General features: G+C 33.9%; 1 protein-coding gene and 1 pseudogene across 3 annotated transcripts in view; both read right to left on the reverse strand.

Annotated features, from left to right (window-relative positions):
• Positions 1-18985, reverse strand: part of NCAPG (non-SMC condensin I complex subunit G) — a 38364-nt gene extending 19379 nt beyond the window's left edge. The window contains exons 1-13 of one of the 3 annotated variants that reach the window (XM_068543174.1): positions 18718-18984; positions 17560-17763; positions 16817-17045; positions 14911-15056; positions 14542-14626; positions 13329-13521; positions 12713-12862; positions 8990-9130; positions 8261-8384; positions 6959-7048; positions 6452-6631; positions 3883-3993; positions 1341-1460 (exon numbers count right to left, since the gene is read on the reverse strand). In XM_068543174.1, the coding sequence (XP_068399275.1) occupies positions 1341-1460; positions 3883-3993; positions 6452-6631; positions 6959-7048; positions 8261-8384; positions 8990-9130; positions 12713-12862; positions 13329-13521; positions 14542-14626; positions 14911-15056; positions 16817-17045; positions 17560-17763; positions 18718-18828 (1884 nt within the window). In that variant the 5' untranslated portion in view covers positions 18829-18984. Of the gene's footprint in view, positions 1-1340; positions 1461-3882; positions 3994-6451; positions 6632-6958; positions 7049-8260; positions 8385-8989; positions 9131-12712; positions 12863-13328; positions 13522-14541; positions 14627-14910; positions 15057-16816; positions 17046-17559; positions 17764-18402; positions 18497-18717 lie in introns of those variants that run through there. The other 2 variants (XM_068543177.1, XM_068543175.1) reach the window with 2 other exon arrangements.
• LOC137764467 (U6 spliceosomal RNA) lies at positions 9608-9708 on the reverse strand (annotated as a pseudogene).
• Positions 18986-19009: the final 24 nt, after the last annotated feature.

A 19009-nucleotide genomic window follows, 5' to 3' on the forward strand; every position in this document is an offset into this window, starting at 1 on the left:
TAAAATTGTAAGAAATTTAAATATCAGTGTCCACAAATACAAGTTTTACTGATCTACAACTACGCTTATTCAATTATGTATCATCTATGGATGTTTTCATACTACCACAGCAAAGCAGTAGTTGAGACAGACCATATGGCCTGCAAAATCTACAATATTTACTCTCTAGACCTTCAGAGAAGAGGTTTGCCAACCAACCCATGGTCTAACCAACACTATATCCAGTCACAGCATAAAAATCCCCTACTCAAAATCTTCCAATTCCGGGACTTCCCTGGTGGTCTAGTGGTTAAGAATCCACCTTCCAATGCAGGGGATGCAGGTTTGATCCCTGGTTGGGGAACTAAGATCCCACATGCCGCGGGGCAACTAAGCCCGTGTGCTCTACAGCCCTCAGGCCACAACTAGAGAGCCCGTGTGCTCCACAGCCCACACACCACAACTAGAGAGAAGGCTGCGTGCTGCAATGAAGAGTCCACGCCACAACAAAAGATCCCACATGCCGCTACTAAGACCCGACACAACCAAATAAATAAATAGATAAATTTTTTTTAAAAAAAGAAAAAAAAACTACCAATTCCTTCCCATCTCATTCACTGTGAAGGATACATCTTTACAGACTAGAAATCCCTAGAAGACATGGATGGCCAGCTGCCTGCAAATCATTTCTCCTACTATTCTCCCCTTTGCTCAATCTGGCCTAGCCATATAAGCTCCTGCTCCTTTAATATGTGAAGCAAAGTCCTACTGATGGACCCCTTCCCCTGCTCTTCCCTCTCTTTGGAAACCTCTTACCCAGATCTACATGGTTCATTCTCACTTCCCTCTGGTAACAGCCCAAATGTTGACTTATTAGTGAGGTCTTTCTAAACCAAACTGCTCCCTTTTCCTATTTCCAGTCCTCATTCCCCTTCTCTGCTTTATCTTTTTCCATCTGACATACGACATATTGTTTATTTTTCATTGTGTATTTCCTCTTCTAAAATGTAAGCTCCATTAGGACAGCAACTTTTATCATGTTTTTCATTACCTATCTTATTTTTTTCTAAAGTCTATAATAATGCTGGGAATATAATATGCACTCAATAAATATTTGCTATATGATTAATTTTTTAAATACCTTAAATAACTGACATTTCATCTTTCTTCTACAAAAAAGTTTTAATAACAAAAAAATCAAATCATAAAAACTGAGCCCTTAAAAGTCATCCATAATCATCATCATCATCATTAACAAGCCCTGGAATCGATTAAACTTAATTATACTAGCAAAATCACCACAGACTGAGTATTTATCTCAGGAAGTATAATCAAGATTTTAATCACAAGATAAATCCTACCTGCAATAGTAATACAAAGTGTTTACTTGCAAAATCCTGATTCTGTAGTCCACAGCATCCCAAGCACAAAACAGCCAGATTTCTTACTGTAGGATGAACACTTATTATTCCAGGAAGAATCTAAAATGAATTAGAAATTAAAATAATTTTGACTAGGGTAAGAAATTTACAATAGTATATTAAAAAAATACAAATTTCTGCATGATTTCACAGACCTACTTCATTTCCATGTAGTCTATTAACCCAAAAAAGTCAACTTTTGGTTTAAAAGAAGGTAAATATTAAATCAGTAAAACAGAAGAATATAGTCAGAGCAAAATATAGTCCGATCATGAGATACCGTCCCTCCACCTGCCAAAACTGACTCAATGGCTTCCCAATGCTCATAGAAAAGATAAAACTCCTTAACATATGATATACCTCATTGTGTAGTCTTTCCCAGTATCACCTTATACTATTCTATCTCTTGCTCTCTGTTTATTCAATTGAGCTGATTTCAATGCCTCCCATTCAGTGCTGTCCACTAGAAATATGATGCAAGCCAAGTATGTCATTTAAAATTTTTTTAGTAGCCACATTAAAGTGAAAAGAAACAGATGAAACTAATTTTAATACATTTTATTGTACTCAATATAGACAAAATATTATCAATACGACATGTAATCAATATTAAAAAATTGAGATTTGTTTTTTAGCTGTGGCTTTTTTCATGTTTATAAAAAATTGAGATAATCTGTTGTTTATACTGTTTGAAACTCAATGTAGTTTTACATTTATAAATATGTATAAATATATATATACATTTGGACTAGATTTAATAGCCACAGGTTTTTAATATCCACATGTGGCTGGTGGCTACCGTACTGAAGAGAGTAGGTCTAGATCATTCTTCCCTCTTTTTCACATAGTTAATGTCTACTCAAACATCACCTCAAGGTCACCTTCCATAAACAGATGAAATCTCATTATCATAAATTCACATATGACCATAAAGCTCTTCTTCATAGCAATTATCAATGGCATAAGCTTTCACTTGTTTATTTGATTGATGCCCACCCCCCTTACTTGACCAGAAGATCCAAAAAGGGCAGTCTACATGTGTTCTGTACACCATGTACACTCTATCCCCAGCACTGGGTGTACAGATGTTCAATAAATATTTGTTCACTGAATATATGATTTTTATTTAAAGCACAGTAATATCATTAAAATATTATAACTCCTATATTTAAATACCTTACTCATTTACATCCCTCTATAGTCTCTTTCAATCTTTAGACAGATTGTTTTTATATACTTAAAATCATTATGACCATTCAATTTTGTGTTCTTTCTTCCCTCAATATTGTGTTTCCCCACATATATACGTAAGTCTTCGTATTTACTACTTCAATTGTGCAGTTAATTATACCATCATTTATCATTCTCTTGCAATAGAACCATTAGGTATACAAGCAGAACTTTAAAAGTATCACTTTTCACTAGAGACATCTGTTTTGTTAAAAATAAAACTAAATTCTAACGGTTTAACAGATCTAGTTTTAACCAGCTCTAGACTGTTATAAACAATAATTGGTCTTCTTTACTACATTTAGAAACTCATGACAATACAAGGAACTAGATTTTAGATCGCATTCATTGGCTGTTTTTCACTAATCCCAAGTAAAAAAAATTTGGGGAGAATCCTGGAAGAGGTTGGATACATTCAAAATTTGCTTTGGATAAGTAGCACTATTAAAGAGAATACTCTAAAGCTGCATGTCTAATACTGTGGCCACTAACCACATGTGGCTACTGAACACTTGAAATATGACTAGTCCAGACTGAGATGTGCTTTAAGAGTTAGTATGAAGAATAGAATGTAAAATATCTCAATAAAATATTGATTAAATGATGAAATTATAATATTTGGGGTATACTGGGTTAAATATATTAAAGTATATTTAAATTAATGTATATTAAAATTAATTTCACATTTCTTTTTAATTTTTAAATGTGGCTACTAGAAAATTTAAAGTTACATGTGGTTTGCATTATATTTCTATCAGACAATGTGGTTCTAAAGGCTTGTGGTATTTATATCCCTCTGGTCAGTAAAATGGAGATTACCTATGAAGGGTTACTTTAATAAAGTCCTTAAATATATAATAATAAACAAATTCCTTTCACAGGGCTTTCAATGTAACCTTCTCAGTCTTTCTACACAGCAAGATTCTGGTACTTAAATATTCCTTATGTATCTCAGTATTTCCTCTTACTATTCAAAAAATGAAGATATTCTGCATCTCTTTCCAGCACAAAATAATTTTTTCAAACTTTCTAAAGGAATAATTATAACTTATATACCAGGTCCTTTACATGCATTATCTTAATCTAATCCTCACAATATGAAGCAGTCACTGTATTATTTTTTCTTTTTTACCATTTATATTTATCAGATGTTTAAAATGGTCTTTTCATTCTTTCGAACCCCAAGGAACATATTACTTATAAAATGATGAAGGCGTGAGCTAAAATAAAGCCTCAAAGTGCACCAACATACCAAAGATTCAATGATGCCATTCATGGTTGCACCTATACCTGTTGAAGTGCACATCTGTTTCAACAGTTCATAGCACAAAATAAGACACTTCTGTAGTGTTTCAGCATCATTCTAAAATGAAACACAAAATATTCAGCATTAGTAAAAATCTATTCTGCCCATCCCTTAAATGTTTACTTTCTCGAGGCTTTTTGTCCAAGACATGTTGTCTCTATACACATTCCCTGCACAACCTTATCCAGTCACAAAATTTACCATTTATAAGCTGGTTCAACTATTTTCTAAGTTTCAGATTCATATATAAAACTGCCGTAAGACATTTCCTCTTGTATGTTCCACAGGCTTCCCAAACTCAAAATGGCCAAAAGGGAACTAACCAATCATTACCCAAATTCCTCCTCCTGTGCTACTTCCATAAATTTCGCTGCCATCTACCCAGCTGTCCAAACCAAAAGACCTAGGATACATTCTTGACTCACTCTTCTCCTTGTTACTAATTCTCAAATACTTCTCAAATCCATCACTTCTTTCCATATCCACCATCATTATCTTGTTCAGACTGCACTCATCTCAATCCTACATTACTGTAACAGTCTTCAAACTAGTACGCCTGCCTGCAATTCATTTCCTGAGTAACAGTGATCTTTATAAGACATAAATCTCATCTTTAGTGGTTCACCATGATCTTTGGGTAAGGGACAATTTTTAAAATATTGTTTATACAAGGCCTTACATGAATTGGCCCTTAATTTCTTCCCCCAGATTTATCTCTTACCTCTCCGCCTCAATTCTTTAGTCATGTGGACCTGAAGTTTTTAAACACAACAGGCACTCTTTAACTTCTAGGCCTTCACACACGTCATTCCATCTGCCTATAACATTCCCTTAACAACTCACTGAGGAGAGATGACACAGAGTGCATTAAACGCACAATCAAAGCCACTTGCCTGGGTTTGAATCCTGCCTCTACCATTTACTATCTGTATAACTTCAGGCAAGTTACTTGCCTTCTATAAAGTAAGGATAATTGTACCAATTCCGTTAGGTCATAATGAGAATCAAATGAATTTATACTTGTGAATACCACAAAAAAAGGATCCTGTAACTACTTGCTTATATTATTTTTATTCAAATCTCAAGTTGAAACATTTCTTTTGGGGAAGCCAATACCACCCTCTCCATAAAACCCCTATACTTACCTGAACATAGCATTTATTATACTATACTATAATTATACTGTAATAGATTTATAGCCCTTGAATAGGACAAATGAACAGATAAATGGTCAAAGCAAGTAAAGTTAAACAGATAATATTAATCATGATAGATCACCCTAGTTAAAATTTTCCTAATTCAGACCTGCAGTTTATATCATTTTTCAGTTTATATTTTCATTTTTCACTTTAAATTTGCTCCTCAAATTTAAGAGCCTATAATGATCCATTGACTTGGTCAAACAAAAGAAATAAGCTACTTAGCTATGAAAATAAAATTCAGGCATATCCACTGGGAAGGTGGGGTGTTAGAGCAGGGATGTCTATGGCTGCAGAGCTCAAGGACATAACATAACTTACAAAACTCTCCTGTATAGTAAACTCTTCCCTATCCAGCATCCTCTTTATAAGAATAATCAGCACTTCCCAAACCAAAACTACAGTAATAAATGATGTTTACTACAAAAGGCAAGATCCTAAAAGACCTCCTGAATCAAAGTTAATAGCAAATATTATAGTAATTGATACCATTCTACCTTACATTAAAGTAATATTAGTGTATCAAATACAACTAAGTTAATTAAAAAAGACTGCTGAAACGAAGCTTTAAATGTTATTAGATATATAAGTTTAGTATTTCTTTTTTTTTTTTAATTTTTATTGGAGTGTAGTTGATTTACAATGTTGTGTTAGTTTCAGGTGTACAGCAAAGTGAATCAGTTATACATATACATATATCCACTCTTTTTTTTTTTTTAAGATTCTTTTCCCATATAGGCCATTAGAGAGTATTGAGTTCCCTGTGCTATACAGCAGGTTCTTATTAGTTATCTATTTTATACAGTATTTCATTTAAAATGACAAAGTTACTTAGCTTTTTCTAAAAACAAAAGAGTAATTAAACTTTAAAAAAATATGTGTATAATGGCACTGTTACTATAGAAATTCTGTTCCTAGCAGTGGAAAGGTCATGAGTCTTCCACAAATAAGGGAAAGATGCATTTTCCTTTTCTAAACCATTCAAGATAAAACAAAACAAAACAAAACAAAACAGAGAAGGAAGCCACTGGAAGGCAGGTTTCCTTGGCAAGGAAGAAAGACTTCAGATTCTAGGGATTAGCATGACAAGGGCGCAAATCAAATAAAGTCCTAGCTACAATAATTAAAGTTCATTAAAGCCTTTCGAAGTCCAAAATAGAAAGGAACAGGAGGAAAAATATTATTTTTGTATTAGTTCATGGTACTGTTAAAAATCCCTCCTAAGTGAATATATTCCGGCAGCTGAGTTAAGAAAACAAGGTTTAGTTCAGATGATTAACAGCAGCTGAAATGTAATATGAAAAATGTATCTATACCTTCTCTATGTGGACTTCTTTAATTTCAGGTTGCTCTGTCTCTTTCAATAGGTTTATTTTGGCATCTTCTAATGCTTTTATTTCTTCTTTTAATTCTGATGCTTGATTAAAATCCTGTAAGTGAATGCAATTTTCCAAAGCTGCTTTTGCCTCAATAAGTTTAACTTTTATTTCAGCCATCTAAGAAAAGATATAAATTGTGTAAACACCAAACAAAAACTGTTAATGTGAAATCTGTAGCAGACTAAAGAGTATTATTTAGAACCATCTCAACCATCTAAAAGTTAAGCAGTCAGGTACATACAGAAAAAGTGGTAGTCCTCCTGAAACAGAGATTGGCAAATCTTTCAGACTGACATAATCTGATAACATTTTAGACACTCTTATATAGTTTAATAGTTAATCAATAATTTGACTTTGTGCAATTTTGAAAATGTACAAGAAGAAATAAAAGACTTGCACAACTACAACATACTCAAGCATTTCTTTAACTTAGAAGAGAGTTACCTTGAGTTCGTTCTTTCTTGCAACAGCTGGATCATTATTAACACCAACAGTAACAATGGGTGCCCGAATCTCTGAGATAATTTCTGTAACCTGATAAGTTATAATTCAGAATACATGCTTTAATATATGTTATATATCAGACAATGACATCAAACTGTTATACAAAACTCCAAACTGTATCCACAATCTCTTGAAAAATAGAGCAAAATATACATGCAAAAATGGCACGCATTCTATTTGCTAGACAATTTTAGAAAAAAAATGACCTAACAATACATCTGACTAAAAACTCATAAGATTATGGGAAGGTAGATAGGCACATAGACACTGAAGATAAATTCTCTTTCATATAGTGCTTTGAAACAGAAAAAAATGAAAATAGCATTTAATCTTAGGCACCATAAAACTAACATTTTCTGCCTAAAATCCTCAACTCCCTCCCTTGGTCAGCTCCAATGGGAGTGGAATATAAAAAATTAGAATACTCTTTTATTCTTCCTTTGGGTATACAAGGCATAAATAATGACAGCAAATTAAACACTTTCCTTTCAGAGCCACTGGGCATTGGAGTTGGCCAATTCAGGAAAAAGCTGCATCCCAAATGAAGGTGCCTTAAGCAGGTGCTGGATAACCACTAACTGGGGATGTTGCAGAAAGAATTTATGTTACGTGTATCTATAGAAGGAAGGAGTGGAAAAGACAACCTTTGAATTAACTCGCAGCTCCAAGACTATACGATTTTATGAAAATCAACGATACAGGCCTCTCTTTTTGCGCTACCCCAGAGAAAATAACACTTGAATATAGTAAAATAATAGATAATATTTATTTCTGTATTTACCAAGCACTTTATGAACACTGCTTCATTGAACAATGAAAGATAAATTTCGTTGTTATTCTTATTTTGCAGACAGGTAAAAATTCTAAATTAAATAACTCAGGCAAAGCCACAAATCCAGAAAGCGTCCGAGGGGATTTGAACCCAGGTATGTATAAATTCAGTCGGCCCTCAAACCTTCTAGCCACCAATGCCTATATGTCACCTCTTCCCTAACCTGCTCCATTTCAAACTGATTCAACAGAATGATAGGTATGGTAAAAGAAAGGAGGTATTTTTTAAAATGTGTGTGTGAGAGAGGTTTGGTTTTAAGAAGTTTAAAGACTTGATAAAGGAACAAAACTAAAACAAAAGCAATTAAAGACAAATACAGCCAAAAGTACTGAAAAGAGAATAAGACAACCCTCAATTTGGTTATTGACCAAAACCTTTTATCTCTATCAAGAATGAAGAAAATTACTTACAATCTGTGTTCTCTTATTATCACCTGTAATCATGTGGAGCAGTCTCTCAACAAGAAAAGAAATTAGGGATATTGGGGTGGTGGGTAGAGTAAGAATCTCCTGTAAGATAGCCAGCAGTCGCTTCCTGCATTCAAAAAGAACTATTTTAATTTCAACACAAGAGTAGAAACACATTATATCTCTAACATTTCACCTATTCCGAAGACTTAATTACAGACTTAATTTGTCTTCTTTTTTATATTTATCACTATAGGTACAAAAATATATGTACAGACTTTAGACCAAAATTCACGTTCTGAAAAAAAATTTATAAATGGCCCTATAATCTTTCATAAATCAACATGATGAAATGACAAAATACCATAAGTGAATCAAATCTTTTAGACTGTATTTATTATAGAGAGGACTAGTAATACTAATAGAAATTTTTAAGCAAAAACCTGCAATTTTATTGATTTACTCTGAAGGAACTGAATTAGAAACTTGTGTTTCCATATATACACATATTCATATAGAGAGAGAGAAATTAGGAGAAGGAGAAACAGAGACAGTATATAAATATATTTCCTCTTACATACTCCATATGTATTATATAAGAGGAAAGAGAACACTTCATATAACCCTTTAGGGAGCTAGGTTAAATATATTTAATCATATTGTAACAAGACTATATTTCAACACATAAAATTAGAAGCGCAAATTAGAACAAGGGTCTACATTTAAATGTACCTTCCTCCTTCTTCATTGGTATCCAAAGACTTGATAATTAGAATCAATTGTTGACCTATGAACTCTTTTGTCATCAAATTGCCAATATAAGAAAAATCACCTCTCTGTTCTTCATTAACAACCGGAATGCTCTGAATATAACTAAAACAAGCACAATTAATAAGATGTAGAATCTGTTTCGAAACATTAAACAGCTCCCCATTACATCAGAAAAGGTCATTTTCTGCTCATATCAGTCCAAATATATGGATATTTATACCATGTTATACTAATCCTGATCTACAGAGTAACTTCTGTGTTATTGTCATGAACTTCTGTGAACTTACTGGCTTGATTCAAGAGAATTTGGAAAATATATTTCCATTAAAGATTCAAATTTCCTATGGGAAATTTTCAAAAGGTACATATTTGTATCTCTCAAAATAACTAATTATTTCAATGTCACTAGTAGTCTCAATTATAAAGTTCTAAATCCCTTCTCCAAAAATCCAATTATTCAGAAAGCTAGTCTTCCCTCATCATCCTTAATTAACCATTATTTTGTTTAAAAGAAAAGTAGTAGAAATAGTAATTACATAAGTAATGCATGAATACAATGACCTTTTTTAAAAAAATCAGAAAAATATAGATAGCTTCATGAATTTGTAGTACCCTTGATTAGGGGCCCTACTAATCTCTATATTGTTCTTATTTTAGTGTAAGTGCTACTAAGCAAGCACCATCAACTACCCTTTTATTTTTACTATCACTGCCCAAATTGAAGCCTTTTACAACCCTCACCTAGATAACATTCAAGAGTCTACCAGAAGGTCTCCTTTATTGTGTGGAACAAAAAAAGCTACTTAAAAGCAGAATTAAGAGTTTAAGTAGAATTAAGAGTTTAAACCTATACCAACTAGGTGCCTTTAGGTTGGAAGTAATATATGAAATGATAATCCTGATGAAAAATGTCATTTTAAATTGTCAACAAAAATCAAGTTATAAACACTGCAGAATAATGATGAATAAATGAACTGACTCATAAAATGACAGCCAAGAGTAAATAAAAGCTCAGAAGTCTCTGGTAATGATATTAGGACCCCCAAGGGCATCAGCCACCCTTTGGATTCTAGCAGGAAACTAAACAAAAGCTACAAAACTGATAATTATCAAAATCAATAAATCAGTAGAGTTACTGATTTCTGACAAGCTAAGAAACCTTCACTCACCTTTGAATCCCTCCTACTTCTCCATCCCAGCTTTAGCACAATGCATAGTATCAAGACTTTGAATTTATTTTTAAAAATACTCAAAGAGTAGTTGTTTCATTAATAATTACAAATCCTGAACTGCATAAATACAACTTAAAATCGACCTACCAATTTTAATTACCATGAAATCGTCTCTTTCCAACCATTTTTAAAGGTAGTCATTATAATGAAGAGAACACTTAAGAAAGTCTTTTTTTAAACTCTCTAAGAATTTAAGGTAGCTTTCTTAAAATTCTATTAGTGTCCCTTTTTTTACTCAAATTTGATAGGCCTCATTTAACATCCCCGATTTCTCTCTTTAGGTGAACACCTCAATTAACAGGAAATCGTTTCGTATCAGCATTCTGAGTCACTAACTCTTCCTGCTACAAAATGCCTGAGAATACATTTGAGATTATCAAGAAACAATTTTTCCATGTAATTTTGTTTCTGTTCTTGAGAAAACGAATCCTATCTAGTGACATTGCTCCAAAAAGAAAATCATCCTATTTCCTAAGTATTCTTTCAATAATTAAATATGATCTTTAAAGTTTTCCTTTTTATATGTGAAAAAAACAAGTTGATCCAAGTAACTTATTTCAAAACTCACAGATTAAGTGACAAAGGAAATATAAGAATCCCTGACCTCTTAAAGTTTGAGGAACCAAGCTCTTTACATGTCAATTTTCAGTAACTAAGAATTAATCAATCTGTGAACCAGTCTTTGAGATGCTCCCCCTCTGTTATTTAAATATAATATTTAACATTTCCTCATATTTTCTTGTATTTTTTCAGTCTTCTATGAGCACTTATTACTTTTATATAAACATATATTATTAAGCATTGCATCAAAATTCATTCCTTTTGGGTACATTTCAACATGGCCCAAACAGCATTATAATGAATACTCCAGTTAAATATTAAAGCCTGAAATAATTACCCTTAAAACTCTAAGTAGATTCCCATGTTTTTCATGTTACTATGAGCTCAAGCTATAAGTCTCCATATTGGCTCACACTTAAGATATTTATGGATTCAGTGTTTTGCATACAAAATTCAAATACGTTCTTAGCTTTGCTCCCTAACTTACATGTGGGGCCATTATACGCGAAAGCAGGACACTATATTTCACACCAAGAGAATTCAGGCCCATAATCCATACTATATGTAAAGCTTTTTAAAAAATGCATCAAAATCATGAAGTTAAAAATCTACACACCAATATCTATTAAAAAAATATATAGCCTTTGGCCCAGCAATTCCACTTCTGGGAATCAACCCTACAAAATCCCAAACATACATAAAAATGTAAAGAAAGTTTAAAACACCTTCATCAGTGAAAACTGAAAACACCCTAAATGTCCATCAATAGAAGAGTAAATTAAACGTTACCACCGTACTATGGAGTGACAGGCTGTTATTAAGATTGTGATAGATTTGTACTGATATGTACCAATATAATGATCTCAGATAGTAGTTGAAAAAAACAAAAATATGTATAGTGTGTTATATTTTTTAAAACCATGCATTTAGTATATGTGAATGTAGAGAGAAAGAGGGTTGAAAGTGTATACCCCAAATTGTTTAGATGTTAACTCTAAGGAGATTAATGGGTTTGAGGAATTAGGAGTAAGAGGAAATACCACATTTTTATTCTGTATACTTCTGTATTTGAATTTTGACAAGAATGCATTCATGTTTTACTTGTACAATTTTACTTGTATAATTTTAAAGTGAACTAAGTAGAAACTAGAGTAATTCAAATAATTTAAGAAAAAGATACTTTGAAAAAACTTTTTAAAAACAAAAGCCAAACAGTAACAGTTTTAATTAATACTAAAACTGGCCAGATGTCCACCCTGTCAGTTGGAAAACTATGGCCCATGCACCAGATAGAGCCTGCTGCTTGTTTCTGTACAGCTTGCAAGCTAAGATTTTTACATCTTTAAATGATATATATATGTAAATATATGTGTAAAAATATATACATGTGAAAATTATATGAAATTCAAATTTTAGTGTCCATAAAAGTTGATGAAAGATTGATCAGAAAACAATCACACTTATTCATTACATATTTTCTGTGGCTGCTCTTGCAGTACCACAGCAGAACTGAGTCATTGTGACAGAGAGCATGGTCCACAGACTCTAATATATTTACCATCTGGCACTTAGAAAAAGTTTGCCAACCAATTTCAAAGAGCAACACATCATCATTATCAACTTTATGGAGAAATGTTCATCATTACATCTTACCAGCTTTAAGGAAATGTCCCAAAACATATTGACTTTGGTCTTTCAGTATACTGACCAGCACAGGATATTCTTTAGAAAGGCTCAATGTGTATACCTATTTATCCTTGCCTGTCCAAAAAAATGGTTTTCAACTTATTCTCAATCAAGCATGGCTTTGAGGGAGGGGGCTGGGAAGTTAACACATACAACAACACAAGTACAACACAAGTACATCCCAAACCAAAGAAAACAATTTTACCTCAGTAAATACTCAGCGTATACTACAGGCTCTGGCAAAATCTGCTCTAAAAATTCTTCACCTTCCTCTCCTTTTGATCTCAAATATTCACAAAGGACACGCCAATACAAAGCAATTTCAGGAGTTAATGTATCTGCTGGAATCAATTTCCTTCATTTAAAAGGGAGACAAAATATATCTTAATATCCAGTAAAAATTTGAACTGAGTAGAAAAATGGGAATAAGCAGACTTGATTTATAAGCACCATCCTTTTAACTGCAGAGTCATTAACTTATCCACACAACAAAGAATGAAAATATTTAGACCAAAAGAAAAAAAAAAAAGAATCAAATGAGCAAACACAATAGGGATCCATGCTGTTGGACTTTCCATGAAGCTAATGCAAAAATCAAAGTAACAAAACAAAACAAAAAACGCAGCTAAAGTAGTCTATGATAAAGTAGTGAGTTCTTACACAAGGAGGAAAAAAAGGGAAAAAAGACATCCACCAGACTAAAGAAAACAAGAGGTGTAGATAAAAGGTACTGATACAATCTTAAGTAATGCGGAAGAGGACTAATTTTAATTGCAGAGGTTCACCAGTATCATATTTCAAATAATGAATACTTTACATACCTGCCATCATTATTTTTACAGATTTCTGCCAGTTCATTAAGAGGAGTCACTGAAAATAAGGCATTGAGAACAGAGACTGCCACTTCAGAAGAATTTTCCACATCCAACCGATGAAGCAACTCTAATATATTTCCTTCAGTGAAACGTAACCAGCCTTGGAGAAGATGCTTCTGCACTGCTTGTTTCACAGCATCTGTTAAGTCATTTGAAACACAGGTGAACAAAGTCTCCCTCTAGCTTCCATTTCCTATATTTTGTCTGTTTTAATTAACTCTTATCAGATCAATGTAAACTAAGTCGATATTTACTATAAAAATGGGACCAGACAGAGGCAAAACAATGCGTACTAAAGAAAAAATTAGAAGTACAATGATACTGTAAAAAGTGAAAAGTCACTGTGATGCTCACTTTCATATGAAAATGGAAGAGGTCAGAACCAAATATACAACCACTACCACAGCCTACAAAAATATTTTTGCATTCCTTCTCCCCCGATTTCACTGGGCTTCAGGTACTAGTCTAGACTATATATAATACCTATTATTTTACTTGTTGCCTGACTTCATCCATTTATTACATGATTGATATGTGCAGTAGTGAATCATACAGGCATATATCACTGAAAAACCTTATTCTTAGTTTTTAAAGTCATCCTAGTCATTAGTCCTTCAAACTCAGGTTTTCTTGCTACAGCAAAATTAAGCCATCTTAGCCTTCTCATGGGGTTTGGAAATTTAAAATATATCATTCTTCATATCATTGCTGTAAGTCGATTCTCCAGCTGTAACAGAGAGAAAAAGGGGGAAAAAAAAAACTAGAAAAATTATACTGGTCTGACCATTTCTAATTGTTTCGGATACACAGAACACATTCATAGGAGGATATACACAAAAGGGGTAAGACAGCATTTTTTTTAAAGGAAGCGAGAGGGCTGAAAAAGAGAGCCTGCCCTACTTCTGATGTTATTTTTATAGCCTTAAGCTCTAGTTTCTCCATACATAAAACACAGAAAAATTAAAACAAACTGTGCTACTTCTAAGTACCAAGACCTTTAACCCTAGAAAATGTATTCTATACAATACACGTAGATAAACTTTGACAAGCTGTGGGAATGATAGGCTTACCTGACCTAATTTAGGACACTCTTTCCTAAACCTTTTAAATCTAACCTCAAAATCTACTAATGTTTTGTCTATAATGATATCTAACTTACCTGATCTGTCATTAAGACCTTGTTGAAGGAGCATTACTCTCTGAGCAATGGACAGAGCTCTCATGTGAACCTTTTCAGCTAAAACCTTAAAGAGATGATAATAAAAAAATGGCCATTAAACTCAATATAATTTATGTATTTTATAACTAGTAATATCTCCTTCACCTAAGAAAATTATCCAGAATTTCCAAAAAAATTAATACCTGGTAACACATTAATGCAATAAGATTCCACCTAAATTATCTACACTCTCCGTCCACAAAAATCTCAATTGAATTATTATGTGCCAAATATTTTTCAAAAGTATTTTAAGAATACAGCTTCTTGTCTTTTAAGAACATGTCTATATAAGATATTGGACTTACTTACCTGATAAGCCAGCTTTCTGACAGCCTCTTTCACATCCTTGGTGCGCCCTACAATTTTTGGCAAAGTCTTTGCTGATGGCGCAATACATGATAACGCTGCCCGCCTAACTTCTGGATTTGAATCATTTTCAATCAAAGCAGCATATGCTAAAAACAGAGCAATACATTTTAGTACGCTAACAACATATTAGTTAGCCATAGTCATAGATAACCCACATTTTGATGTTTAATCTTTAAAATGATAAAAATCATTTTTTAGTCTTACACATTTAATTTTAGCTGAAGATTTTTTTCTGCCAACATCCCTTAAAAAGGACAGAATTAGAAATTAGTCAATGGACTGGGCAGGAAGGCTAAAACTGAAAACAAATAACCCTAAAGATAATGGAAAATCCATCATTCAGATTATGTCTTTGCTACTCTTTAAGATTTAGAAACAAGTCTAGGATGGAAGCCAGTTTATTTTAAACTGATATGGCTTTATAAAGAGCTCACTATTTTGATTTTTAATGAATCCTAAAAAGAAATAACTTCTGATTTTACTCATTGAACAAAACTCATTTCCTGTATTTAAATATTTATTCACCTCTATTTATCAGATTTTCCCAGGCTTTAAAATCAAGTATATGTTGACTACTAAACATGTATGTTTTACATATTATAATGTCCCTCATTTAACATCAAAAAATACCAACTACCACCAGTTATCAAAACTATAAAGGTAGTAACAGGGACAAAGAGAAAAACAAACCAGAAGAGTTCCCAAAATAAACCTAGGCACATATGGAAAACTGGAATATGACTATCTTTATGAGCCCAGAGGTAGAGAAAGATTTCTTAAATAAAAGATAGAAAGTGCAAATCATACAGGAAGAGACTGATAATTTTGACATTAGGAATTTCTGCCCAACAAAAGACATAGTGAAGACAGTGAAATAATCTATCTAAAGCAGAAAGATCTAACAATTCATATAACCCAAGGATTTCCCTTCAGAATATATAAAGAACTCCAATTAATAAGCAAACCAATAGAAAAATGAGCAGAACACATTAATAGGCATTATACAGAAGAAATAAAATTGGCTGCTAAATATATGAAAAGATGCAAAACAATGACATATGATACATACAACCTGATTAACAAAAATTTAAAAATCTGACAGTACCAAACACTAGAGAGGATATGGCTCAATGAACACTTTTATGCACTGTTATTGGAAATATAAATTGATAAAATGTTTTGTAGAACACTTGTACCTCATCTAAGAAAGCTGAATGCACATATCCCAACAAGTCCACCCTTAGGTACATATCCTAGAAAAACTGTGCACCAGAAGCCATGTACTGTGTAAGAAAGTTCATAGCAACGACACTGTATTTTAAGAGGAAAATAACTGGAAACAACTAGAAGGTCCATCAATGTTAGAAACAATAAAATTGTCTTACATTCATACAATAGAACAGTATATCAGTAATCTATCAACATGGATGAATGTTACAATGAGAAATAATGTTGAGAGCACAGAAAAATATAGTATGATCCACAAAACATACAAAATGATAGGCAAAACTTAAACATTATTTAGAAGTATATACATGTGGTTAACTGTTTAAACAAACAAAAGGGAACCCAAAATTCAAGATATTCATTAATTCGGAGGGAGAGTGATATAACTAGAAAGGGACATAAGAGAGGCTTCAGAGGTACTGATGATGCTCTATTTTTTTTTAAGTTGGATGGTGGCTACTTGGGTATTTTCTTTTAATCATATATTTTTACATATATATATGTGCGTGTGTATATATAAACTATGCTCTTCCATAATATTTCATAATAAGAAAATTCATCTGCTGAGAACTGAACAAAGTCAGTGAAACTGAAAAAGGATTTAGGGAGCTATACATACCATTAACCACCAGGCATTCATCATCTTTGGGATCCTGAAGGCGTGAAAGAGCAAGAACTGCCTGTATCCTTACATTTGGAATTTTATCTTTCAATCTAATAAGCATGGCTTCATTAATTTTATCAAACAAATCATCATCAATCTGGGCATTTTCTGGCATATTTCCCAAGAGCTTGTTTATGAGCTGGCACACTCTAAATCTAACTGCATTGCTGTTTGCTTCATGAGACTAAAACAGAAACAAAACAAAATTTATTCCAAGTCACATACCATTACTAAATAATGACATACGATTTGAATTCTATATGTTTAGAATTCAAGAATTTATTGCAATACTTCATTCCTTGCAGAAAAACTATATTGCTACCTTGATCCACATATGCATGCTAAATACACATCACATAACATAGTCTCAAAATACACAGTCTAAAGTATCTGCTAAATTACAAGAGCATATTCGTCTTCAGAGGAACTCTTTACTTCTGAACTAGAGAACCCATTTCAAACAAATGTATGTAAGAACTGGTTTAGAATGGTCATTAAAAATTTAATGCTGGAGTTATTTTTAAAAGTTCACTTTTTAATCTTAATGACAGTTCTAATATTTCCTATAAAAGGCAGATTCGTTCAGACATTTTCTCAATTACCAGATATTCATTCTCTAAGATACACAAACTCCCATGGCCCTTTTAAAATAGTAAACTTTTCTACAATATTCCCTCGAAATTCTAGTTTTCCTATACCTTTAATAGAAAAGTAAACAAATAATTTAAAATGCCACCATCTTCCTCTTCTTCATCATCTTCCGTATCTGATTGGTGAAATGAAGTAACAAACTTTGCTGCAAATTCTATTATCCTCTCCACAGCTGGTTCTCGTTTATAGACCACCATAGCATACTTAAGGTAATGAACAAAATCCTCATAAAAACCTGTTTTGTCATCCACCTGAAAGAGAAAAGAAACCCTTCACAAACTGCAGGGATAAAATCCTTTTTTCTCAACATTACTCTAAGACACTGAAAACACCAGCCCTAACGCAAACAAACTAAAATCATTATATAGTAAACTCTCAATTATCCAAGCCATCAAAGGGGAAATAAATTTGCACAAATTTCTCTCCAGAGAAATTTATTTCTCCCAGGAAGAAAACAAACATGAATTTTGACAGTGAAAGGATTCCTCTGATTTTTTTTTTTTTTTTAACACCCTTGAATTCTCAATATGATGCCTTGGTATCAGTTTCGTAAAAATCTGCTTCTTCATGAAAAACCCAAAATCAACAACAGCTTTTGCATTTTACCGTATTACCCTTAATATTACACAGCAATTTCCTTTTGATATAACTTTCACATCCTACCTCATATCCCCAAGCCCTATACTGACTTACAATTTTTCTCGGACCTCAAGATAATTTATTCTCCCGAAATTCATGGTCCTATTCTTCTTGAGGCTTCATTTAAAAACGAAACAAACAGTATTTACATGACTAAGAAGAGCCAGGTCCTAACGATTAATTTGCTAATTGGTGATTTGATACAATTTAACAGTGGGGCGAGGTTTAAGTAATTAAATGTGGGCGGTGACCTGAAGGACAACAGCCGCTGGAGCACCGCGTTCAGGATCCACGCTGCGGCCCTACACTAGATGCCCGGTCACCCCCAGGCGCAAACGCTTCTCCACGTTCACCGCCAGAAGATTAACGGTCCGCGCCGGAGGCCGCTGGGAAGAGGCGGGGGTGGGGTGGGGAAGGGTGTGCCTCTCCGAACCGGGTCGGGAAAGTTAAGGAGGTTGGAGTCTTGGTGCGCGGAGTCGGGAAGGTCGCGGGAAGCCCCTGGGAGAGGCCAGGCCGAGCCGGGGAAGGGAGGGGCGGGGGCCGGTGCCGCGGGCCGCATCGCTTACCGAGCGGTAGGTGCGGCTCAGCGCCACCACCAGCTTCGCCTGGTTCTGGTGCGGCTGCTGCGCCAGCTGGAAGGCCTCCTTAATCGGCAGCAGCCTCTTCTCCGCCCCCATGGCGCCGGGACCCGGTCGTGACGAAGCCTGTCCGCGCTCGGCTGCAGCTGGCCCGACTGACCACTGTCGGAGACTCCACAAGTACGCTTCAGACTCGGGTCAGCAGGCTGCCGACAGCCGAGGGCGTGGTAACCGCCAGAGCGTTCAAATAACTCCCGCGGGAGACGGAAATACGCGAGAC

This window comes from Eschrichtius robustus, chromosome 4, assembly GCF_028021215.1.
Source record: "Eschrichtius robustus isolate mEscRob2 chromosome 4, mEscRob2.pri, whole genome shotgun sequence".
Classification (NCBI taxonomy): domain Eukaryota; kingdom Metazoa; phylum Chordata; class Mammalia; order Artiodactyla; family Eschrichtiidae; genus Eschrichtius; species Eschrichtius robustus.